The following is a 26825-nucleotide window of genomic DNA, read 5'->3' as shown; positions in this document are numbered from 1 at the left end:
TTTTCCGCCGTTTACGCCTGAAGGAGTATTTTCAACACACACAACAACAAGACAAAGCAGAACAAGCAACAGTGTATCTGAAGAAGTGTGCATGCACACGATAGCTCATACCAAGAACTGACTTAGTTGGTCTTTAAGGTGCTACTGGAAGGAATTTGTTTTGTTTTGAATATGGTATATGGTAATTTATAGACCTAATAGGTATCTAAAAGGCGAAAGATTTACACGATCTGAGGTGAAACCAGAGTATAGACCTAATAGGTATCTAAAGCCATTTACACGTAACAAAATATGTACATCATAGGAGCCTACACAACACAAAACACTGTTGCTGCATGTAGGTTTTATTTGTTTTTTATCTTATATTTTGGAAATATACATCCAGGTTTTTTCCTTTAATTTTTTTGGCGCCCCCAAGAGAGTGGGGCCCTAAGCTATAGCTTGTTTAGCTTATACGTAATTCCGGCACCTGGGATATGGGTGGCGCTGTGGGTTAAACCACAGAGCTTAAGACTTGCTGATCATTAGGTTGGTGGTTCGAATCCCCACAATGGGGTGAGCTCCCGTTGCTCAGTCCCTGCTCCTGCCAACCTAGCAGTTTGAAAGCATGTCAAAGTGCAAGTAGATAAATAGGTACCGCTCTGGTGGGAAGGTAAACGGCGTTTCTGTGCGCTGCTTTGGTTCGCCAGAAGCGGATTAGTCATGCTGGCCACATGACCCGGAAGCTGTACGCTGGCTCCCTCGGCCAATAAAGCGAGATGAACGACGCAACCCCAGAGTCATCCGCGACTGGACCTAATGGTCAGGGGCCCCTTTACCTTTACCTAAATCCGGCACTGTTCCTACCTAACCCTTCTATCTATATTGTGAAATCAAAGCCAGAGACTTTAATTAAGTTTAATTAGGCCATGGAGAAATGAATGTTGTTTCAAATTAAACCTTAGACCTTATCAGTTTGCAGATGGGGGGCATGCACTTTTGTCCATTTGTCCCTCATGAGCAAGTAAATACAGTGGTACCTCGGGCTAAGTACTTACGGTAATTTGTTCTGGAGCTTTCTTCTTCACCTGAAACTGTTCTTAACCTGAAGCACCACTTTAGCTAATGGGGCATCCTGCTGCTGCCGTGCCGCTGGAGCACAATTTCTGTTCTCATCCTGAAGCAAAGTTCTTAATCCGAGGTACTATTTAGCGGAGTCTGTAACCTGAAGCATATGTAACCTGAAGCGTATGTAACTTGAGGTACCACTGTATGACTGAAAAACCCCGATGGAAATACCCACTGCGGTTTTTAAAACCCTTGCCGCTCTGTTGGCTATAGGAGCTTCAGTTGATTGACACAAACTCTGTCCAACCATGAGCTCAGCTGCCGAAAGATCATGGAACATCTATGAAAATTCTAACTCAGAAGTTTTTTTTTAAAAGTGGTCTGCATGGGATCTGTATGCTAAGGGTAAAAAGAAGGTAGTGATCCACATTCTCAAAGTGCTTTCCAGATTCTTAGCTGTGTCCATGAATATTTCCTGTGTACAATAAGCGTGGTACGTGAATTACATATGAGAGTCATGTTTGAATAAAGCACCCTGTTTGTGTGTGAGAGAGAGACAAAATTCAAGAGATTATGCAACATGACCAAATGAAGTGAAACTTGACAGAGGATAATATATTACCCAAACGAACAAACCCACCAGCAAATGAATGTGGGTTGCTACTTGCACATAATTTTTCCTTTCTCTTTTGGGAAAAAAAGAATGTTTCTAATTATTAGTGATGAAGAGAAGCCTCTGTTTAATCTCCCTGCTGCCTTCCTGCCATTGGTCCCCATTTTGTCACTACCCAAAAGAGACATTGTTTTAGATGGGCAAGAGCATTAAAGGGATTTGGGGCAGAGTCCAAGGGGGCTTAACCCTGCAAGTGGGCCATTCTGAGGCACGAGCAGCAAAAAATCCCCCCGTAAGCTCCCAGCTGAGAGCATCCTATAGCAGCTTCTCACACACTTGCTACCCCAGAGATCTGAGGTTCAGTGTCCTCTGAAACAATTCTTAAAAGAGTAGTGAGGGCAGGAGAGGGAGAGAAATTAAAACTATCCCACAGCCTGCCAAGAAGGATTTAGAGAAGCCTTGTGCATCTGGGGGCCAAACTTCTTAGTTTCAGGAAAAAGCATGTAAGAGGCAACAGCATGGAAGTTTATAAAAATTATACATGGCATGCGGAAAGTATCCCGTGGAAAGATTTTTTTTTTTCCTTCTCTTCATACTAGAATTGCTGCATATCCAATGAAGCTGAATGTTGGGCCTTCTTGGTAGTGGCACCCGCCCTGTGGAAGGCCCTCCTGTCAGATGTCAAGGAAATGTTTAGAAGGCAGTCCTGTGTAGGGAAGTTTTTAATGTTTGAAGTTTTATTGTGCTTTTAATATTCTGTTGGGAGCAGCCCAGAGTGGCCGGGGACACCTAGCCAGGTGGGCAGGGTATAAATAAATTATTATTATTATTATTATTATTATTATTATTATTATTATTATTATTAGACATTTTAGGACAGGGGATAGTAAGTACTTCAAGCAGCGGCTAGTTAAACTATGGAACTCCCTCCCACAGGAGACAGTGATGTCCACAACTTAGATGGCTTTAAAAGAGGACCAAACAAATTCATGGAGGAGAGGGCTATTGGTGGTGACTAGATATTATGGCTACGCTCTGCCTTCCTAGTCAGAGGCAGCCATGTTTCTGAATCTGCCCAGACCATCGTTCTGCCTGGACTCTGAGATCCAGCTCCCAGGGCCTTCTGGCAGTTCCCTCATTGCAAGAAGCCAAGTTACAGGGAACCAGGCAGAGGGCCTTCTCGGTAGTGGCACCCGCCCTGTGGAACGCCCTCCCACCAGATGTCAAAGAGAAGAACAACTACGAAACTTTTAGAAGACATCTGAAGGCAGCTCTGTTCAGGGAAGCTTTTAATGTTTAACAGACCATTGTATATTAATACTTTGTTGGAAGCTGCCCAGCCAGATGGGTGGCGTATAAATAAATTATTATTATTATTATTATTATTATTATTATTATTATTATTATTATTATTATTATCAGTTGCTGGACACTGCAGGAGGGGAGAGCTGCTCTTGTGTTCAAATTCTGCTTACTGCTTTCCCACAGGCATCTGGCTGGCCACTGTGAGAACAGGATGTTGGAGTCAATGGGCCATTGGCCTGATCCTGCAAGCCCCACCCTACATTGTTATGTTCACCGGCTGCTTTGGGCCACGAGTCTTGTCAGCCCCAACCAGCTTGTGGTCTGCGACTAGTGGAAGTTGTAGATCACCCAACACCTGGTGGTCACACCCAGTTGTGTAAGGTTACCTTGGAGTCTTTAGATTCTCAGCTTGGAGATCCAGTGTGGTGTAGTGGTTAGCGTGTTGGACCTGGAGCTGAGAGACCAGGGTTCAAATCCTAAACTGGCCATGAAGCTCACTGGGTGACCTTGGGGACTAGTCGCTGCCTCTCACCCCAACCTTCCTCACAGGGTTGTTGTTGTTGTTTAGTCATTTAGTTGTGTCCGACTCTTCATGACCCCATAGACCAGAGCACCCCAGGCGCTCCTGTCTTCCACTGCCTCCCGCAGTTTAGTCAAACTCATGCTGGTAGCTTCAAGAACACTGTCCAACCATCTTGTCCTCCGTCGTCCCCTTCTCCTTGTGCCCTCCATCTTTCCCAACATCAGGGTCTTTTCCAGGGAGTCTTCTCTTCTCATGAGGTGGCCAAAGTCTTGGAGCTTCAGCTTCAGGATCCGTCCTTCCAGTGAGCACTCAGGACTGATTTCCTTCAGAATGGAGAGGTTGGATCTTCTTGCAGTCCATAGGACTCTCAAGAGTCCTCCAGCACCAGAATTCAAAAGCATCACTTATTCGGCGATCAGCCTTCTTTATGATCCAGCTCTCACTTCCATAACATCACTACTGGGAAAACCATAGCTTTTACTATACGGACCTTTGTTGGCAAGGTGATGTCTCTGCTTTTTAAGATGCTGTCTAGGTTTGTCATCGCTTTTCTCCCAAGAAGCAGGTGTCTTTTAATTTTGTGGCTGCTGTCACCATCTGCAGTGATCATGGAGCCCAAGAAAGTAAAATCTCTCACTGCCTCCATTTCTTCCCCTTCTATTTGCCAGGAGGTGATGGGACCAGTGGCCATGATCTTCGTTTTTTTGATGTTGAGCTTCAGGCCATATTTTGTGCTCTCCTCTTTCACCCTCATTAAAAGGTTGTTGTAGGGATTAATTAAACGAAGAGGGAGAGAAGCACCTTCAGCTTGAGGAGATTTCACCCCTCCCATATCCAAGAATCTCCTGAGAAGCTGCTGATTCTCCAGAGAGGAGGAGGCGTGTCCTGCTATCTACTTATTCTGCCCAGCACCACATGTGTGTGTGTGAGAGAGTCAGCCAGTGTGTCGGAGAGAGAGTGAGTGCTAGAGATCGTGTTTAGAGATAAGGTTGCTGCTAAGAGCAGCTGCAGGCACTCAAAGTAGCATTGATTTATGCTCAGACTATTTAGCTCTGTATATAGTTTTATTATAGCTGTAGTTATAGAATAAAAGGAAGATACTTTACAGAGCTGCTCTCCGAGTGGTTTATACTCTGCAAGACTCTGCAAAACGCTGCTGCACAACGACTGTATAATTGTGGAAGTGAATCCGGTGCTCTCAGCTTTAAGCTGTGAGTCCACAGCACTGTGACCTGTTCCTGTGAGAAAGGTGGTTTCTGGCAGTGCTACCCAGCTCGCCTAGCCCAGTCGGGGTTGAAGTGCATGAGTCCAGTTGGTGCACTGGCTCAAGGGCGATGCTGACACAGCTCCCTGGAGAAAAAAGTTAGACAGAAATGCAGTGAAATAATAAACAATAAATGCAATGAAACACTAAACAAACTTGATATCCCTTTTCTCTGAAGGATGAGAGCTCGGAGACCCACCCATCTAATCTCCCTGGTTTGCCGTGAGAGTTTGAGGTGCTCGCATCTCTGAAATGAAAAGGGCCTCCCTTGCCTCTCTCACGCCCCCCCCCCCAAAAAGAGAAAGGACATATTCATATTCAAATCATTCCATTAGGAATGCAGACAGGGTCCTTGTCTGGGAGAGGTTACCCAGTCCAGACCAGACCTTAGAGGGGACGGAGTCTCTAAGCACTGGGAAGGCATTTGACTAATATAGGGACACGGGGGGGGGGGGGGCAGACGATGGCACCAAGCCAGAAAGTGAAAGAATTTGCACCCAGGATGCCAGGAGGGAGACGGGCCCCTCTGCATTTGTCTCAGGAAATCCCCATTGCTTTCTTTTAAAGGGCTTCAGGGGAAAGCGATGAGGCGAGGGGAGACGGACCCAGCCAACAAGGGGAGCTTTGTCCTCATTGCTGTGTCTGCAACCAGCTACTTAACTTTTTATTTACAATACGCTTTGTGACTGTACAGAACCCAGGAGCGGCAAACTCCCTGCCCAAAGGGATGGCTGCATCACTTTGAGGTTGGGGTCATTTAAAAATGCTGCCATGTGCTGTAAGCTGCCCAGAGTGGATGGGGAAACCTAGCCAGATTGGTGGGGTATAAACAATAAAAATATTTATCTTTACAGTGGTACCTCGGGTTACATACGCTTCAGGTTACATACGATTCAGGTTGCAGACTCCGCGAACCCAGAAATAGTGCTTCAGATTAAGAACTTTGCTTCAGGATGAGAACAGAAATTGTGTTCCAGCGGCACGGCAGCAGCAGGAGGCCCCATTAGCTAAAGTGGTGCTTCGGGTTAAGAACAGTTTCAGGTTAAGAACAGACCTCCGGAACGAATTAAGTACTTAACCCGAGGTACCACTGTATTATTATTATTAATTAAAAATCTTAACTTTATATTTCAGTTTCTAAAAAGGCATTAACCAAATACCCCATAAACCCCCAAGAAACAGTCCGTGCATGTACAGAGCGCAAACGACACAGTCAAAATTAAGTAGATTTGGAAATAGTTTAGAGCTGATTAAGTTAGTTAGGCGTCTTGTACTCTGTTATGATTCTATGTCTATTTTGTACGCATTATTTGGGATGGGGAACGGCATTGCAGAATTCAGAAAGGCCTGGATGGATTTCATAGGATTTGCTGTGTTTCGGAAAGTGTGAATTAGGCAGGTTCAGCTCGTTCTGTCCCACCCCTATCATCAGATACCAGAAAAAGTTTCAAATTCAAGAGCTGGCAGCCCTACAGGAGGGGCTGTTTCTTGCTCCACCAGGAATCGCATTTCTGTCGGCTCCTTCCAGCACCTTCTCCTTTATCCTTTCTTGCCTTGAAACCGGCATGTGTATTTCTCATGCCCCAATCTAGCCAATCATTGCCCATTTAGGTCAGGACATGATGAACCTTTGTCTAATCCAGGAAAGCAATTTGTGCAAACATGCCAGGAAACAGTTTGTAGAAGCAAGGAGGAGACCGTTGCCCCGTGCCTCTAACTGGCTAAAGGTTAAGAACTGTTGCAACATTGGACTTCTGGGTTTCTGCAACATCTTTGGCTTCTGGTCTGCCTGGGACAGAAGCTTCACCTGAGCTGCTCTTTAGTTCTGCCTGTGCTGACAATCCCCGGAAAACAGGAGCGAGACTTTAAAGTGAGATTGGTAGGGAGAACGTAAGAAAAGTTTGCTTGATCGGGCCAATAGCTCATCTAATCCTGCTACCAGATGCCTCTGAGAAGCCCATCAGCAGGACCAGAGTGCAACACTGCGCCAGTGTGGTGTAGTGGTTCAGAGCGGTGGACTCGTAATCTGGGGAACCGGGTTCGCTTCCCTGCTCCTCCACATGCAGCCGCTGGGTGACCTTGGGCCAGTCACACTTCTCTGAAGTCTCTCAGCCCCACTCACCTCACAGAGTGTTTGTTGTGGGGGAGGAAGGGAAAGGAGATTGTGAGCCACTTTGAGACTCCTTCGGGTAGTGATAAAGACGGATATCAAATCCAAACTCTTCTTCTTCTCCTTCCCCACTACCAGTGTTGTAAACCAAAATCTGGCCTTTTCCCCTTATGGGGTATCCAAGAGCCCGTATGGAGTCCTTACGTGGGTTCCCTATTGGTAGGAGAAAATAACAGAGGCCAACCAGAGAATATTGAGAAGCAAAGCAGCTAATAAGCCTGATCTCTATTAAACTGTTGCAACAGGGTGCCCTCTTCACACGCAGGAAAGGACCAAGGTGTGCCCGCTCTTATATAGACATTTTAAATTCCCTGTCCTGGAGCTCAAGACCACCACCACCCCATACACCATACCTACATCACAGAAAAGGCGGTCTACAGCAGAAATCTGAGTGTGTTACATGTTAATGCTCACTTGATTGGATACCCTGGGGAGCCTGGCCAGTCTTTTGTAATGATAAATACAAGCTTACCCTCTATTCCTTTATCTAAGTTGTTTAAAAAGATGTTGAGCAACAGGCCCAGGACAGAACCCCATGAGCTGTGTAAATAAGTACTTTCTCCGATACCAGATGTAAGACTCATCCAGTACCAGTGTGGTGTAGTGGTTAAGAGCGGTAGTCTTGTAATCTGGGGAACCGGGTTCGAGTCTCCGCTCCTCCACATGCAGCTGCTGGGTGACCTTGGGCCAGTCACACTTCTTTGAAGTCTCTCAGCCCCACTCACCTCACAGAGTGTTTGTTGTGGGGGAGGAAGGGAAAGGAGATTGTTAGCCGCTTTGAGACTCCTGAAGGGGAGTGAAAGGCGGGATATCAAATCCAAACTCTTCTTCTTCTTCTACCCATTAAAAGCCTTTTCCTCCATGAGGTTCTCTAATCATCTGATATCACACATCACTTTTGTGAGTCAGAAGTAAAATCAAATAACAAGGGATATTGCTGAGCATAGTCGTGTTTTGTTATTGCAAAGAGTGTGGGAAATCTCTGCTGTATGGTTTCTTTTTCTTTTTCTATGTCTTCTGGCATGACATTTAATGTGACGGATGACAGACCGAGACGGAGACAGCAACAGAAGGGGACTTTGTGAAAATGAAAGCATTTGTGGGTGGGTTGAGATGTGAAAGTTGGGAGCAAGTGGGAAAGCGAGTGAATACCAGAGCCCTTTCGATATAAAATGAAAAACATACTTTGCTGTGAGAGTGCATCTTCTCGCACATTTTTAAAATCGTGGTGCTGGAGGAGAGATGCAGAAGGGGGAGAAATGGCCATCTCTGGGTCACACTTTACGTGGCTGGGATTGTAAAGCTGTAATTGCAGACATGACAGTATGAAGTGAGAAAGGGAAATCCATATTGGGGACCCAGTGTGTGGTGCAATGGTTAGAGCAGGGCTGGTGAGCCTCAGACTGGGGCCAGGAAAGAGTGTGTCTCTGACTCTCTGCCTGGCCCTCAGAACAGATGGAATAAAAGATTTGTGGAGCTGGAAGGGAACCCAAAGGTCATCCATTCCAGCCCCCTGCAATGCAGGAATCTCAGTTAAATAACCCCTAGCAGATGGCTATCCAACCTCCGCTTAAAATCCTCCAAGGATTTTAAAATCCTCCACCACCTTCCTAGGTATTCCATTCCACTGCTGAAACAAAATAAAAAAAATCCTTCCAGTAGCACCTTAAAGACCAACTAAGTTAGTTCTTGGTATGAGCTTTCGTGTGCATGCACACTTCATCAGATACCATGCACACGAAAGCTCATACCAAGAACTAACTTAGTTGGTCTTTAAGGTGCTACTGGAAGGAATTTTTTTATTTTGTTTTGACTATGGCAGACCAACACGGCTACCTATCTGTAACATTCCACTGCTGAACAGCTTTCGTTCCTGATGTTTCGTCAGAATCTCTTTTCTTATCATTTGAATCCCTTGGTTCAGCTCCTGCCGTCCGGAACAGCACGAAACAAGCTTCCTCCATCTTCCATGTGATATTTGATATTTGAAGACAGCTCACCAACTCCCTCATCCCATCCCCATCAGGCTTGGTTTTCCAGACCCTTTTTCTGTTGACCCGCTAGCAAATTTTGCAAGCAAGGTGTTGTGTCCTGGCAGTAGTTTGACCACACACACAAACTCGCTGGCACCTTTTGCACCAGCAAAAAACTACAGGGTTCAGCAAACTTTTTCAGCAGGGGGCCGGTCCACTGTCCCTCAGACCTTGTGGGGGGGACGGGACTATATATTTGGGGGGGGGGGATGAACGAATTCCTATGCCCCACAAATAACCCAGAGATGCATTTTAAATAAAATCACACATTCTACTCATGTAAAAACACCAGGCAGCCCCCACAAATAACCCAGAGATGTATTTTAAATAAAAGGACACATTCTACTCATGTAAAAACACGCTGATTCCTGGACCGTCCACGGGCCGGATTTAGAAGGTGATTGGACCCCAGGGGCAGCCCCACCTAGAGTTGGCTGGCAACTGTTCTCCTCGCCCGTAAGCAATCTCAGCTCATCTACCTGTGACCCTTTCAAGTGCAGATGGCAGGGTAGGTGGTTGAGCTGGGAAATATGAGCTGCGTCTCCCCCCCCCCCCCGCCAGTAATAAAGAGGCCTCAAACATACACCTACCCGCCCACCCGCCCCCGAATTGTCTCCATCGACTATTTTGCAAGCCCTTGGCTCCTTGCCGTGCAGCTATTTTTAAAGATAATATTCCAACGGAGTGGAAACAATTTTTGCCTACATCCTGAGCGCGTTTGTCTTCATCTGTTCCTAAACTGTGATAATTAAGACAACCTGATGGAAAGTTCCCAGTGGCTGGATGACTTCATGGTCTTTTGGTGCCACAATACACTTGGATTTCGCTCTCCCAGTCTTGTGGCAAAAAGGTTTACATACTTTCTGGAAGGGCAGGGTGTGGCAGAGAGCCTAGGAAGGCTGTGGGCTTGGCTCGTCTCAGAATACGGGTCTGCTTTTTGGAAAAGCTACGCTTCAGATCACCCACATGTTATTGGCCTTGGTGCTGTTTAACTTACCCAGAGAGGATCCTTTCCTTCCAGGAAACTGCAGGGTCTGACTGTGATTGATTAGCTGGACTTGGGGCGCGTTTTGCTTTGTGGGTTCGGGGTGGCTGGCAGTGCTTTGAAAACGATCGCTGTGTATGAAAGCAGGGTTTGAAAGCCATCCCGAAAATGCAAAAGAGGTTCCGTCCCTCTTCTGTCATGACTTACAGACCAGCCTGGTTTCCAAACGATGTTCAGACTCCAGGAAGCGGGTTGGGTAGGAGATCAGAGGAGAAAAAACATCGACACCAGCCCTACATTGGTTTGATAATGTGGCCTGCCTAATTTTGGGGAAGGTTTCAGGCTCCATTCCACACACAAACGCCATCTGGGGCAATCGTGAGCCTCTGTTTCACTGCTGGTGGATGTGGGTGCAAAATGCAGAAATGCAATTTTATTTTTTTAAAAAAATCCATTCAGGAAGGTGGGTTTATACAGTCATACGCTGTGGGTTAAACCACAGAGCCTAGGACTTGCCGATCAGAAGGTCGGCGGTTCGAATCTCCGCAACGGGGTGAGCTCCCGTTGCTCAGTCCCAGCTTCTGCCAACCTGGCAGTTCGAAAGCATGTCAAAGTGCAAGTAGATAAATAGGTACCGCTCCAGCGGGAAGGTAAACGGCGTTTCTGTGCACTGCTCTGGTTCGCCAGAAGCGGCTTAGTCATGCTGGCCACATGACCTGGAAGCTGTACACCGGCTCCCTCGGCCAGTAAAGCGAGATGAGCGCTGCAACCCCAGAGTCGGCCACGACTGGATCTAATGGTCAGGGGTCCCTTTACCTTTTACCTCATGTTACGTTTGCTTCATGTTACATTTTTTCAGGTTGCGTCCTGCACCAACCTGGAAGTACCGGAAAGGGTTACTTCCGGGTTTCGCCGCTTGCACATGCGCAGACACGCAAAAATGACGTCATGCGCATGCACCGAAGCGGCGAATCGCAACCCGCACGTGCACAGACGCGCCGCTGTGGGTTGTATTCCTTTCATGTTGCGAACGGGCCTCTGGAACAGAACCCGTTCACAACCAGAGGTACCACTGTAATTGTGTTTTAACATTGCTGTGTCGTGCATGACACCTGAACACACAGACAAAGGAATGTTAGACCAATGTTGGATCAGACCAATGAGCCAACCAGATGCCCTGATGGGAAACCAGCAAACAGGATCCGAGCACAAGAGTCCTCTTTCCTCCTGCTGCCAGTTCCAGAAACTGGTGTTCAGAAGCATTGGAGTCAGAGCAGAGCAATTGTGGCTATTAGCCATCGATAGCCCTTTCCTCCTCCCTGAATTTGCCCAATCCTGTCTAAAAGCCACCCAAGCTGGTGGCCGCTGCTGCTTCCTGTCAGAGCAAGTTCCACAATTTATGAGCTGTGCAAAGATGCACTTTCTTTTATCACATTCAGCCTGTGCTTGTATTTGTTTTACTGTATTGTATTTGTACTGTATTATATATTGTATGGCTCAGGACCACCATACCTCAAGGACTGCCTCTTTCCATTTGAACCTACCTGGACCCTGAGATCATCATCTGATGCCCTCCTTCGTGTGCCTCCGCCTTGAAAGGTCCGGAGGGTGGCAACACGAGAACGGGGCCTTCTCTGCAGTGGCTCCCCATCTGTGGAATGATCTCCCCAGGGAAGCTTGCCTGGCGCCTTCATTATACACCTTTAGGCGCCAGGCAAAAACGTTCCTTTTTAACCAGGAGGCCTTTGGTTGACCTGATGGATAACCTATACCCTTTTAAAATGTGGCTCTTTTGGGCGGGGGGCATGTTATTGAGTTGCTGTTTTTATTCTGATTTTATATGTTGTCATCTTTTCTGTGAACCGCCCTGAGACCTCTGGATATAGGGTGGTATATAAACTCAAAAAATAACAATAATAAATAACAATAGTATTTTTTTCTATCGATTTTGTTTTTAATTGATAATCAAGTTTAGTGTTTTGTGGATTTGTAAGACACTCTGAAGCATCTTTTTTCTGGAAAACAATAAATTATTATTATTATTATTATTATTATTATTATTATTAACCCCCCCCCCCCTTCTTCCTCCACTAACTACTTGGTTTTGACTGTGAATCTTACTGGCGGCATCACCTGCAGTAGAATCACCCTTATTTCCTCTTCTTCTTGTGGAAAACCCAGGTCTGGAAAGGCAGGTTGCTGCAACAGACAGTGAAAGAACAATATATTACCCTTATTTCTAACCTGGCAGGTGAGACCCCTTGATCATGAAGGAGGTTTTCCCAGGGTGAGGCTCATCCATTGCACTGTGGGTGTGCTGACCCCTGCAATTTCCCCAAATGCGGGAAACTCGACTGCATAACTTGCGGTAGTTCAGGGAAGTTTTTAATGTGTGACATCTTAGTGTATTTTTGGTCTTTGTGGAAGCCGCCCAGTATGACTGGGGAAACCCAGCCAGATGGGCGGGGTGCAAATAATATATTATTATTATTATTATTATTATTATTATTATTATTATTAATTTCCTCTTCTTGTCCTGCAAAGCCCAGATCTGGAGATGTATGTATTGGTTGGTGTTGCTGCAACAATATATTTCCACCTTGAAGCTGATGGTACTTTTTCTTTCCTGTTGGGCCTGGAACAGGTGGAGTCTGAGGACCAAGTCCTGGCAAATTTCTGCGGGAGGGAAGCCACGGACACAGAGCAAACCCCAGGGCAGCAGGCCATTGTCTCCCCGGGGTCTTTCATGAGCCTCACTTTCCGATCGGACTTCTCCAACGAGGAACGTTTCACAGGGTTTGACGCCCATTACACAGCTGTGGGTGAGTAGCCGCTTGGCCACAATGTGGGTAGCCCAGGCCGCTGGACTCCAAAGTACCTGCAGTTGACAACAGCTAAAGTACATCAAAAGTGTGTGTTTTTTAAATACCGTATTTTTCGCTCTATAAGGCGCACCAGACCACAAGACGCACCTAGTTTTTGGAGGAGGAAAACAAGGGAAAAAAATATTCTGAATCTCAGAAGCCAGAACAGCAAGAGGGATCGCTGCCCAGTGAAAGCAGCAATCCCTCTTGCTGTTCTGGCTTCTGGGATAGCTGCGCAGCCTGCATTCGCTCCTTAAGACGCACACACATTTCCCCTTACTTTTTAGGAGGGGAAAAGTGAGTCTTATAGAGCAAAAAATACGGTACTACACAACTAATACCCACAACAAACCAGTCTAAAACCCAGTGGACTAATGCTGGCAAAAAGGGTGGCGCTAAAGAAACTCTAATTGAAAGGTTTGTTTGTCCCCAGTAAATAGTATTTGTTGCACTTGGATGGGTTTTTTTTAAAAAAAATGAAATTGCTGTATAATTTTTTTTCAGTGACTTACACACTTGCTGAAGCCTCTGGACAGCCTCCGGGGGCAGTCACCAATACAGTATGTTGCAGTAGCCAAGCTTTGACGTTGCAGAAGCCACGTCATAAAGGATAGCAGCCAGGTCAAAATGGAAGGGAAACTGAGTGTTTGCTTTAGTAAATGTGTAGCAAAGAAGACTCACATGGCATTCCAATAATTCAACAAAAGAGAAAAAAGAATTCGCATGGTCAGGTATAAGATAAAGAGGTTTAAGACAATGAGTGTGTTTTGGGGGGGGGCGGTTATTGGTTTGTTTTTTTCGTTCTTGTGTTCATCGTGTGTTTTGTGTTTCTATGTTGGAATTTTTTTGTGTGTGAACCACCCTGAGGTCTGTGGATGGAGGGTGGCATACAAATTTAAGAAATAAAATGATGATATAAAGGAAAATGGGAAGATAAAGAGGACTATTCCAAGTACAGTATTATGGCATCTTTCCAAGATAAGCAATAAGCAGCTGATCCAAAAAACCATACAATAAAAAAAGGCGCCATATGAAATAATATTTGGATGGAATTTGCCATCTGTGCAACCATGTCGTTAAACTAGCTACAATAAACCACCAGGCAGATGTAAAGTCCAGCGGGTGCACTTCCCCTCTGAGAGCCCAGAGTTGGTGGGCCAATTTCTCTGGTTTGGCTACAAATAAGGCTTTTAAAAGCCAGTTTGTTGTAGAGTACACAGAAGCATCCTTCAATAATAATAATAATAATAATAACAACAACAACAATAACAATAATAATAATAAATTTTATTTATACCCTGCCCTCCCGTCCGGAGCCGGGCTCAGGGCGGCTAACACCAGTAAAATTACAATAAAATCATAATGGGGGGGGGGCAATTTAAAATACAGGTTAAAATACAATTTAAAATGCAGCCTCATTTTAAAAGTGGCCCATAGATCAAAACCATAAGGGGAGGGAAACATAAGGGTCAGACTGAGTCCAAACCAAAGGCCAGGCGGAACAGCTCTGTCTTGCAAGCCCTGCGGAAAGATGTCAAGTCCCGCAGGGCCCTAGTCTTTTGTGACAGAGCGTTCCACCAAGTCGGGGCCAGTACTGAAAAGGCCCTGACCCTAGTTGAGACCAATCTAACCACTTTGCGACTTGAGACCTCCAAAGTGTTGTCATTTGTGGACCTTAAGGTCCTCCGTGGGACATACCAGGAGAGACAGTCCCATAGGTACGTGGGTCCTAGGCCACATAGGGCTTTAAAGGTCAAAACCAGCACCTAGCCTTCTAGCCTTGAGATGCAACGGAATGGGAAGCTGTTAGCAAATGAGGCATTCGTATCTTGGTCAACTGAAGTTACCTCCCACAAACTTGGAAAGTAAGCACAACCTGGGGTCCGTATAGATCTTTTGCCTGTTGACGGTGCCGAGTTCGAAAACCGTGCAATCCTAAAGGGTTTGCTTTACGAGTCTGCCGCTCCCTCCTGTTCTATAACAGATATCGATGAGTGTCTGGAGAAGAGCGACGAAGAGCTGGCCTGTGACCACCACTGCCACAACTATATTGGCGGGTACTACTGCTCCTGCCGATTTGGCTACATCCTCCACTCTGACAACAGGACTTGCAAAGGTATTTTCCGTATCACAGTGCTGGGAGGGAACTGGGCTGCTTGCTCTGAAACTCGAGAGCAGGAGTGGGGAATAGGTACTTTAAAAAGGTAAAGGTACCCCTGACCGTTAAGTCTAGTCGTGGATGACTCTGGGGTTGTGGCACTCATCTCATTTTACTGGCCGAGGGAGCTGGCATTTGTCTGCAGACAGCTTCCGGGCCATGTGGCCAGCATGACTAAGCTGCTTCTGGCGAACCAGAGCAGCACACAGAAACACCGTTTACCTTCCTGCCGGAGCGGTACCTATTTATCTACTTGTACTTTTATGTGCTTTTGAACTGCTAGGTTGGCAGGAGCAGGGACCGAGCAACGGGAGCTCACCCCGTCATTGCGGGGATTCAAACCACTGACCTTCCTATCAGCAAGTCCTAGGCTCTGTGGTTTAGACCACAGTGCCACCCGTGTCCTTTAATAGGTGCTTTAGTTCCAAGCTTAGCACTTAGTGCATGGATTCAAAATAATAGATTATATTAATTTGGGAGACTGTCAGGTTGGTGCCAGGCTCTCTCCCCCCCCCCCCCTTGGGAGTAGAGAAATAGAACAAAGCAAAAGGAGTCTCTTACCAGTTAGAAATTTTAATGATCACAGAGGGAGAACAAAGCATTCATTCCTAGGAGAAAGATGCTCCCAATTAAGGATTTCACCGCCACCCCCATCACTTCCGTGTCTTACAACCTGAACTCGCAACCACTTTGCTTTCTGTTCTGCCACCTGATCTGCTCGCCTTGACCTTGGGCTGAGCGGATGGACACTTTCCAGCAAAAGAGAGTCTGTTAACTCTCTCTCTCTCTCCCTCCCAGTTCTTCTTCTCCTAGCTGTTCCCCACTCAGTTCTTCCCAACTTCTGCCTTCTGAACTATGCCCCTCTGCAAACCACTCTTCCAAATCTATACTGTCCCACTGCTCCTGGGAAGATTCAGGATCCTGATCAGGAGCAGAGGGAGGGAGGGTTCCCACCATTCCTTCTCAGTGCAGCCCTCCTCAGCACGGTCCCTGACAGTTGGGGTGGTTTGCCCAAAATGGCCTTACAGGCCAAATGCAGAGGCTTGGCAGTTGCAGTTAGACCCATGGGCTTGCGGCTACCAATGCAGGTTCACCCACATCCGAATCCTCTGTCACTGAAGCTGCTGCCTCACCACAGATTTCTACCCCAACTCGTGTTGTTTCTCCACCAGTTTTGCTACCAGGACCTTGTGTCACGAGGTTGAACCAGGATCTCTTCTGCATGCCCTTAGCCCCTGAGCTATTACTGCTCATCCCCTAGAAACATGGGAAGAAGTGGCCTTCTGTGGAGTCAGACCATTGGCCATGGCAATACTGACCCCGGCAGACACAGCGTAGCCAAGGTGTTGTGTGTGCTGGGATGCAGCCAAGGAATCGGGAGCAACTGGCAGGCCCCCAGCAGGCCCCAGCCCACCAGCCGGTGTGGCAGCCGATCTCCAGTCCTTGGATCAGCATGAAACTGCGACCCTAGCTTCGGAAGCCTTCAGAAACTGGGCACACACACTCGGCAGTGTAAATAACGCTGCACAACAGAAGTGGCAAGGAGAGGCTGTGTTGAGCATATTTGCAAGCAGTTTATTCAGCATACATCAGGACAAGAGGGAAAAACATGTCTTCTCCCTTTCATGTCCAAGCAAGCACCATAAGCAAAAGCTTATGGACGGAAGTTCCCAGCAAACTGTGCTGGAGTGTAAAGAGACCTGTGACCTACAACAGTCTCAAGGTGGAAAGGAATATTCTAACAGTGTGTTCACCCTTGTCTCCCTTGCAGTGGAGTGCAGCGACAACCTCTTCACTCAGAGGAATGGGGCGATCAACAGCCCAGACTTCCCCAATTCCTACCCCAAGAGCTCCGATTGCTTGTACCGCATTGAGCTGGAAGAGGGTTTCTTCATTACGCTGGAGTTCAACGACAACTTTGACATTGAAGACCACCCGGAGGTCACCTGCCCATATGACTACATCAAGGTGAGCACAGCAAGCTGGCTCTAGTTCCACGGCAACTGGAAAATACCAGGAGGCCAGGGAGAAATCACACACACACACACACACACACACACACACACACACCCTTGTGTTTTAAGTACAGTACAGTACGGTTGCATTCGACTTGCCTGATTTCAACCAGACACAAATGATGGTCTCGCCTTTTCTCTGCTCCTCCTTTGATTGTTTTCCCTGACAGATCAAAGCCGGGCGTCAGGAGTTTGGGCCTTTTTGTGGAGAGAAATCGCCAGGACGCATCGAAACGAAGAGCAACAGCATTCAGATATTGTTCCACAGTGACAACTCTGGAGAGAATGGAGGGTGGAAGCTGTCCTACACGGCAATAGGTAATCTTCCCCGAGGTGACCCTTCTTAGCCCCCACCTGTTCTATACATTTGGACCAGCGGCATCCCACTCCCAGAGGATCATGGGTACTGTATTCTGTTCAGAGTGCTGAGAGGCTCTTAGTCCCCACCCAGACCAGACTCTACTAGAGGAGAGAGGGCTCGTGTGCTCAGATCCTGATATATATATATATATATATATATATATATATATATATATATATGCAGGTTTTGGTGTCCTCGGGTGTCTTCCCGTGTAAAAGTTGGGGTGTCTAGGCGACGTTTCGACGAGGTCTCACTCGTCATCTTCAGGCTGGTGCTTTCGGCTTCTTGTTACTGGAACAGAGCAGGATCTCAGTGTTTGAGTTCCTATAAATACTGTAGAGGGGGTGTGGTGTATAGCCTCCAATGTTCTGGGCAGAGAGGAAGTTCCCAGGCTAGTGTGCCTTTTCTTCTTTTGTTCCTTAATTACTTGAGAGATATCTTGAGTGATTTCTTGAGTGATATCCTGAGTACCACTTAGGTGGGTCATTAGGTGTGGATTATGCAAAATTACAACAAAAATTACAAACATTGAATCCAAAATAAAACAGTACAAACAAGCAAAACAAAACAAAACAAAACACAAAAGAAAAAAGAACACAAAAAACAAAACAAAAACACACATCTACAAATAAAACGATATCATCATTCTAATCTAATCCTTACATACATCTACACATATTGACTTCCTTCCTTTGTTCTAAGACCTCAAAATTTTTACTCTTTCTAAGTTGTTGTGTCTAATGTAGATTATCTTTATACAGTGGTGCCCCGCAAGACGAACGCCTCACAAGACGGAAAACCCGCTAGACGAAAGGGTTTTCCGTTTTGGAGGCGCTTCGCAAAACGAATTTCCCTATGGGCTTGCTTCGCAAGACGAAAATGTCTTGCGAGTTCCTGCAGGGTTTTTTCCCTTTTTTCCCCCTTTTCCTAAGCCGCTAAGCCGCTTATCAGCTGATCCGCTGATAAGCCACTTAACAGCTGATCGCTAAAAGCCGCTAAACCGCTAATAGCGCTAATCCGCTAAGCCGTCAATGGGCTTGCTTCGCAAGACAAAAAAACCGCTAGACGAAGAGAATCGCGGAACGGATTCTTTTCGTCTTGCGAGGCACCACTGTAGTTGGTAAATCTTGTTTCTTCCAATTCTTCTCTAGCAATATTCTCACAGCTGTTGTGGCATACAGAAAAAAAGTAACATCCTTTTCACACTTGACATTCTCTCCTGCCACGGCACACCCTTTGAGAACCATGGGTTTAAAGAAATATGATACTACTTTCAATGTATGTTCCAGGTGGGACCTTAAGCTTGCATGCAAGTAATAATAATAATAATAATAATAATAATAATAATAATAATAATAATTTATTTATACCCCACCCATTGGGCTGGGTTTCCCCAGCCACTCTTTCAATACATCTTCTGGCACTTTATCTCCAAATAAATACTGCATGGGGGCCCAACTTTCCAAATGAAAATGCATTTATTTATTTTATTTTATTTTATTTTATGTTATTTTATTGAAGCTCATTAAACTGCATGCCCACTAAAATCAAGATGTTGGTTGCTCATCAGCCTCATCCTTCTGTTGCGTTTGCCCACTCAAATCTGCATCAAATTATGGTCTGGCTGAGCATCAGTTGCCTGAATCAAACACAGAGGAATAATTCCCGACCACTTACCACCAGTGCAGAATGTAAAATGTCAGGACCACCAAGGAAAGTGTAAATTTTACACAACATGCAATTATTTGCAGAATGAACCCAATAATATAATAGCTACTGGGCACAGCTATACAAAAAATTTTTTTTAAAAAAATGCAGCTTGACGGCTTAACTCAAACATGCAATTCAATTGCCTAACAATTTGGAAAAAATGGCTTCTAAATGGAATAATAAAATGCATAATGTGCGTTGAAAGAAGGAGATAAATGGATAAATTCCCTGTTATGAATAAACAACACTGCTATTTTTAAATATATACATACACGCATGTTATAATTGTGTCTCAAATTCATTAAATTAATTGTTTTCTGTGAATAATGGCATGTTGTGTGGAATGTGCAGGGGATCCTGATCTTTTCTAACCTATGTCTGAGACATCAATTTCTTGGTGAGAAGCCAAGCCAGGCATTTCACTCCAAGAGAAGCACAATTTTGGCACCGGAGGCCCCATATTCATTCTCAAATGGCACCACAACAAGGTCTCCAACATTCCACCTTTCTACAACGTTGTTGTTGTTGTTTAGTCGTTTAGTTGTGTCCGACTCTCCATGACTCCATGGACCAGAGCACGCCAGGCACTCCTGTCTTCCACTGCCTCCTGCAGTTTGGTCAAACTCATGCTGGTAAGCTTCGAGAACACTGTCCCACCATCTCGTCCTCTGTCGTCCCCTTCTCCTTGTGCCCTCCATCTTTCCCAACATCAGGGGCTTTTCCAGGGAGTCTTCTCTTCTCAGGAGGTGGCCAAAGTGTTGGAGCCTCAACTTCACGATCTGTCCTTCCAGTGAGCACTCAGGGCTGGTTTCCTTAAGAATGGAGAGGTTTGGTCTTCTTGCAGTCCATGGGACTCTCAAGAGTCTCCTCCAGCACCAGAATTCAAAAGCATCCATTCTTTGGCAATCAACCTTCTTGATGGTCCAGCTCTCACTTCCATACATCACTACTGGGAAAACCAGAGCTTGAACTATACGGACCTTTGTTGGCAAGGTGATGTCTCTGCTGAGGTGAGGCCCCATATTCATTCTCAAATGGCACCACCACCATTCTCCCACATTCCACCTTTCCGCAGCTTACAAATCCCAGTCCATTTCCTGCCATGTTGGAATGGCCACAAGGAGAAATGGAGACACAGTCCAGGCTCCTCTGCAGCTTCGCTTCCAGTTTCCCTTCAGCCACATTCACACAGAAGTTTATTCCATTTCCCCGACATTTCCCTGTTAATCATTTCTATGTTATAACTGAGCTTTTGCGCAATACAAAAGCCACTCCCAGAACTCAGCAGAGTACAGCGCAGGTCTAGTGTTCATTTCTGTGTTGTTTGCTTTCGGGGGGGGGGGTTGCAAATAACACAGAAATAAGCGCTAAACTGGTGTTATATTCCGTCATATTTCCGGAAGTGGCTTCCGTGTCACGTGAAAGCTCAAATAAAATGTGGAGAGTAACGAGGAAATGTCAGGGAAAGCGTGTTCTCCTTAATAGAGAGCACGTGTTGAGGAGGGGTCTAGCAGCCCACCCCACTGTTCCTGGTTAGATCCATTTGGATGGTCGCAGGCTATGATTGGGCAATTGAATTTCTGGGGAGATTTTGATGTTGCCAATTTGTGGGTTGGACCCAAAGGTTTTAAATACTGGACACGCAGCTTTGGGCGTCCTCTTTTGCTGCGTGCACCAGATCACCCGCCCACCTTCTCTGAACTGGGGATTTGCGCTTCACCTTGCTATGCCTGTCATGGGGTCACCTGCTTTTGGGGCAGGGCCTGGTAGGAATTTTGTCCATTTGGCTGATTGGCTGGAGCCATTTGGATTTTGTAAATCGTTACAACTTGTAAGGTTTGCAGTTAAAGGTAAAGGTAAAAGGACCCATGACCATTAGGCCCAGTCGTGGCCGACTCTGGGGTTGCAGCGCTCATCTCGCTTTATTGGCCGAGGGAGCCAGCGTACAGCTTCTGGGTCATGTGGCCAGCAGGACTAAGCCGCTTCTGGTAAACCAGAGCCATGCACGGAAACGCCATTTACCTTCCCGCCAGAGTGGTACCTATTTATCTACTTGCACTTTGACATGCTTTCGAACTGCTAGGTTGGCAGGAGCAGGGACCAAGCAACAGGAGCTCACCCCATCGCAGAGATTCAAACCGCCGACCTTCTGATCGGCAAGTCCTAGGCTCTGTGGTTTAACCCACAGTGCCACCCACGTCCCTCTGGTTTGCGGTTAGGCATTGGTTAGAAAATTGGTTGGTGGAGGGGTAAGTGCCTACCCCTCCATCTCTGGCGTTGCAAGGGAATTCCGTTAAAGTAATCCAGGGGCTTGCCATGCTTTTGTCCAAATCCCTGGCATGGGGCTTGGGCCGCGCAAGCCTCCAGGAGCATGTGGGGAGAGGTGAGGGTCTGGTGCCCAGTTTCATTTCTCCCCAATACTGTTTTATCTGACTGGCTTCCATTGGAATCTGGATGTCAGTTCTGTCCCTGGGGCAAGGAAAGATAGTTGTAACAAAAGCCTAAGCAACCACTCACATTTATGTATTTAAATAAAGTTGTGGCCAAAATAATGCCAAGAACCTTAAACAAAAATTCTGTGTGATGTGTGAGACATTTTGGGGTGGCTTGGGGACCTCAACACCCAAATGGAATAAACTGCTGTGTGAATGCAGGCCATGAAATTCTTTGAGAAGACCTTGCTGCTGTAGCGTTTTTGAAGTTGGTGTGGATTTGATTGAGTTGGTTAGAGCAGGGTGCTGATAATAACACCAAGGTTTCCAGTTTGATCCCTGTATGGACCAGCTGCATAGTTTTGCAAGGGGACAGACTAGATGATCCTCGCCCCACAATTTCACAAAATCAGATAAGCACCTCTGAGGAATTTCTGAAAGGAAGAAATGCATGTTATACATAGAGCGAATGAGCACCGCATCTGTCTTTTCAAAGCATGACAACCTGAGTTCAGCTGCAACAGTGTCTGTCTTGAGTTGTTGTTTAGTCGTTTAGTCGTGTTCGACTCTTCGTGACCCCATGGACCAGAGCACGCCAGGCACTTCCACTGCCTCCCGCAGTTTGGTCAAACTCATGCTGGTAGCTTTGAGAACACTGTCCCACCATCTCGTCCTCTGTCATCCCCTTCTCCTTGTGCCCTCCATCTTTCCCAACATCAGGGTCTTTTCCAGAGAGTCTTCTCTTCTCATGAGGTGGCCAAAGTATTGGAGCCTCAGCTTCAGGATCTGTCTTTCCAGTGAGCACTCAGGGCTGATTTCCTTCAGAATGGAGAGGTCTGATCTTCTTGCAGTCCATGGGACTCTCAAGAGTCTCCTCCAGCACCATAATTCAAAAGCATCAATTCTTCAGCGATCAGCTTTCTTTATGGTCCAGCTCTCACTTCCATACATCACTAGTGGGAAAACCATGGCTTTAACTATACGGACCTATGATGTCTCTGCTTTTTAAGATGCTGTCTAGGTTTGCCATCGCCTTTCTCCCAAGGAGCAGGCATCTTTTAATTTCGTGTCTGCTGTCACTATCTGCAGTGATCATGGAGCCCAAGAAAGTAAAATCTCTCACTGCCTCCATTTCTTCCCCTTCTATTTGCCAGGAGGTGATGGGACCAGTGACCACGATCTTAGTTTTTTTGATGTTGAGCTTCAGACCATATTTTGCGCTCTCCTCTTTCACCCTCAATAAAAGGTTCTTTAATTCCTCCTCACTTTCTGCCATCAAGGTTGTGTCATCTTGAGTACCTTTATTCAAAAGGAAGCCCCTCTGTGTTCAGCCGGGCTTTCTCCCATGGCTTAGAAGCACCACACTTCCATTCTGGTTCCTGCCCATTGATCCTTTGGCAGATGGTCGCTGCTGCACCTCTCAGCTTTTCCATGCCGAGAAATCAAGAAGCAATTATTCCATTTCCTCCTTGAGCTGAGTCACAGAGAGTGGTTTGGATGCACCAGTGAAAAGGGCACAGAACTCTACGTTTTCGGTCCAAGAGGACAGGAGTCGTTCTTTTCCTCTCCAGAAACATTTGCGCACTTTCCCGGAATCACAGAATTGCGGGGTTCATTGTCCTACCCCTTCCAGTGCAGGAACTGCAGTTGTTCCCTCTACAGCAGTGTTTCCCAACCTTGTGCCTCCAGCTGTTTTTGGACTACAATTCCCATCACCCCTTGCCACTGGTCTTGCTAGTCAGGGATGATGGGAGTTGTAGTTCAAAAACAGCTGGAGGCACAAGGTTGGGAAACACTGCTCTACAGTGCTTAACATTGCAGCTGCATCTTCTGGAGCAGCTTAACATTGCAGCTGCAGCTGCTGGAGCCGCTTAACATTGCAGCTGCATCTTCTAGAGCCGCTTAACATTGCAACTGCATCTTCTAGAGCCGCTTAACATTGCAGCTGCATCTTCTAGAGCCGCTTAACATTGCAGCTGAATCTTCTGGAGCAGCTTAACATTGCAGCTGCATCTTCTAAAGCCGCTTAACATTGCAGCTGCATCTTCTAGAGCCGCTTAACATTGCAGCTGAATCTTCTGGAGCAGCTTAACATTGCAGCTGCATCTTCTAGAGCCGCTTAACATTGCAGCTGCATCTTCTAGAGCAGCTTAACATTGCAGCTGAATCTTCTGGAGCAGCTTAACATTGCAGCTGAATCTTCTGGAGCAGCTTAACATTGCAGCTGAATCTTCTAGAGCAGCTTAACATTGCAGCTGCATCTTCTAGAGCTGCTTAACATTGCAGCTGAATCTTCTGGAGCAGCTTAACATTGCAGCTGAATCTTCTAGAGCTGCTTAACATTGCAGCTGAATCTTCTGGAGCAGCTTAACATTGCAGCTGAATCTTCTGGAGCAGCTTAACATTGCAGCTGAATCTTCTGGAGCAGCTTAACATTGCAGTTGCATCTTCTAGAGCCACTTAACATTGCAGCTGCATCTTCTGGGGCAGCTTAACATTGCAGCTGAATCTTCTGGAGCAGCTTAACATTGCAGCTGAATCTTCTAGAGCAGCTTAACATTGCAGCTGCATCTTCTAGAGCTGCTTAACATTGCAGCTGCATCTTCTAGAGCCGCTTAACATTGCAGCTGAATCTTCTGGAGCAGCTTAACATTGCAGCTGCATCTTCTAGAGCCGCTTAACATTGCAGCTGAATCTTCTGGAGCAGCTTAACATTGCAGCTGCATCTTCTAAAGCCACTTAACATTGCAGCTGCATCTTCTAGAGCCGCTTAACATTGCAGCTGAATCTTCTGGAGCAGCTTAACATTGCAGCTGAATCTTCTGGAGCAGCTTAACATTGCAGTTGCATCTTCTAGAGCCACTTAACATTGCAGCTGCATCTTCTAGAGCCGCTTAACATTGCAGCTGAATCTTCTGGAGCAGCTTAACATTGCAACTGCATCTTCTAGAGCAGCTTAACATTGCAGCTGAATCTTCTGGAGCAGCTTAACATTGCAGTTGCATCTTCTAGAGCCGCTTAACATTGCAGCTGCATCTTCTAGAGCAGCTTAACATTGCAGCTGAATCTTCTGGAGCAGCTTAACATTGCAGTTGCATCTTCTAGAGCCACTTAACATTGCAGCTGCATCTTCTGGGGCAGCTTAACATTGCAGCTGAATCTTCTGGAGCAGCTTAACATTGCAGCTGAATCTTCTAGAGCAGCTTAACATTGCAGCTGCATCTTCTAGAGCTGCTTAACATTGCAGCTGAATCTTCTGGAGCAGCTTAACATTGCAGCTGAATCTTCTGGAGCAGCTTAACATTGCAGCTGAATCTTCTGGAGCAGCTTAACATTGTAGCTGCATCTTCTAGAGCCTCTTAACATTGCAGTTGCATCTTCTGGAGCTGCTTAACATTGCAGCTGCATCTTCTGGAGCAGCTTAACATTGCAGCTGAATCTTCTGGAGCCACTTAACATTGCAGCTGAATCTTCTGGAGCAGCTTAACATTGCAGCTGAATCTTCTGGAGCAGCTTAACATTGCAGCTGCATCTTCTGGAGCAGCTTAACATTGCAGCTGCATCTTCTGGAGCAGACTGCAGCAACATGATGCCCTTTAAGCCCATAAGAAGTGTGCTGCCGGATCAGGCCAATGACCCATCTTGTCCAGCAGCCTGTTCTCACAGGGGCCAACCAGATGCCTCTTCTGGGAAACCCACAAGCAGGATTCAAGCACAGGAGTAACTCTTCACCCCACCACCCGGGGTTTCAAGCAACTGGGATTCAGAAGCATGGCTGCCTCTGTCCGTGCATTCATTGTGGCTAGTTGCTCTCCTCCATGAATTTGTGTAACCCACTCTCTGTTTTTAAATTTATTTATTTGGTTTTTCAAATTTAAGTTTTACAATCACATATCCAACATACAGTGGATGCTCGGGTTGTGAACGTGATTGGTTGCACGTTCGCAACCCGCAGCTGCGCGTCTGCGCATGCATGGGTTGTGATTCACTCAGTATCTATCAGAAATTCTACTTTTTCCACATAAATTTTGATGTATTCCTTCAAGATAGCCCACTCCTTATTCACTTTTTGTACCATATCTCCTCCTATCCTCCCTGTTAGTTCGGCAATATGGAAGTACTGTATTCCATCATTTTAGATAGATGATAGATAGATAGATAGATAGATAGATAGATAGATAGATAGATGATAGATAGATAGATAGATAGATAATAGATAGATAGATAGATAGATAGATAGATAGATAGATGATAGATAGATAGATAGATAGATAGATAGATAGATAGATAGATGATAGATAGATAGATGATAGATAGATAGATAGATAGATAGATAGATAGATAGATAGATAGATGATAGATACAGATGGGTAGCCGTATTGGTCTGCCATAGTCAAAACAAAATAAAAAAATTCCTTCCAGTAGCACCTTAAAGACCAACTAAGTGATAGATAGACTTTATTCGCATTAGCCAACAGAAATAGCAACATAAAACAAGCTATATATACAATTAAAAAGACAACAATGGGTAAATATTTTACATAACCAGCCTGTTTTAGTTGGGACGCTGCTGCTTTCCCCATTTTTGGCAATCAATAACCTTGCCGCCGTAGTTGCGTAGTTTATTTCATTTTCAAAATGTTACGGATGCTGTTATGTCGATCATCACCTGGGGGCTCCTCCCTTTTCTTTCTCTCTGCCTGCATGCGCCCCACAGGGGACCCCTGCCCACTTGTGGAGCCTCCTCCCTACGGCAAGATCGAGCCCTCCCAGGCCACGTACACCTTCAAGGACCAGGTGGTCGTCAGCTGCAACACCGGATACAATGTCCTAAAGGTACAATGGGGGAGAGGGCTGCGGCGGCACTTAGAGCAACTCCCACCGCTGTCCCAAGTTCCCTTGCACATCCTAGAATTACAGAAGGCATTCCGGCTTCTGATTGGATCCCGGAATGTCCTGTTTCCCCCTTCCAGCGCCGCTGAGCTCAGGGGGGAGGATGAGTTTGCAGTGGTACCATGATGATTATTATTTATTTATTCATTTATTTATTTCCCATCCATCTGGGTTTCCCCAGCCACTCTCGGCAGCTCCCAACAGAATATTAGAAACACGATAAAACTTCAAGCATTAAAAACTTCCCTAAACAGGGCTGCCTTCAGATGTCTTCTAAAAGTCAGAGAGTTGTTTATTTCCTTGACATCTGGTGACAGGGCGTTCCACAGGGTGGGCACCACCACCGAGAAGGCCCTCTGTTCCCTGTATTTTTACTTCTCGCAATGAGGGAACTGCCAGAAGGCCCTCGGCGCTGGACCTCAGTGTCCGGGCAGAACGATGGGGGCGGAGAC

General features: G+C 46.1%; 1 protein-coding gene across 4 annotated transcripts in view; it reads left to right on the top strand.

Annotated features, from left to right (window-relative positions):
• The window catches only part of MASP1 (MBL associated serine protease 1), a 101507-nt gene that overhangs the window by 26395 nt on the left and 48287 nt on the right, over positions 1-26825 (top strand). For all 4 annotated transcript variants that reach the window (XM_081862425.1, XM_081862422.1, XM_081862423.1 and 1 more), the window contains exons 3-7: positions 12585-12762; positions 14789-14920; positions 16734-16930; positions 17148-17295; positions 26198-26316. In XM_081862425.1, the coding sequence (XP_081718551.1) occupies positions 12585-12762; positions 14789-14920; positions 16734-16930; positions 17148-17295; positions 26198-26316 (774 nt within the window). The remainder of the gene's footprint in view (positions 1-12584; positions 12763-14788; positions 14921-16733; positions 16931-17147; positions 17296-26197; positions 26317-26825) is intronic.

This window comes from Podarcis erhardii (genome assembly GCF_964252035.2).
Source record: "Podarcis erhardii genome assembly, chromosome: 5".
Classification (NCBI taxonomy): Eukaryota; Metazoa; Chordata; class Lepidosauria; order Squamata; family Lacertidae; genus Podarcis; species Podarcis erhardii.
This window is presented reverse-complemented; position numbering and strand designations above follow the sequence as displayed.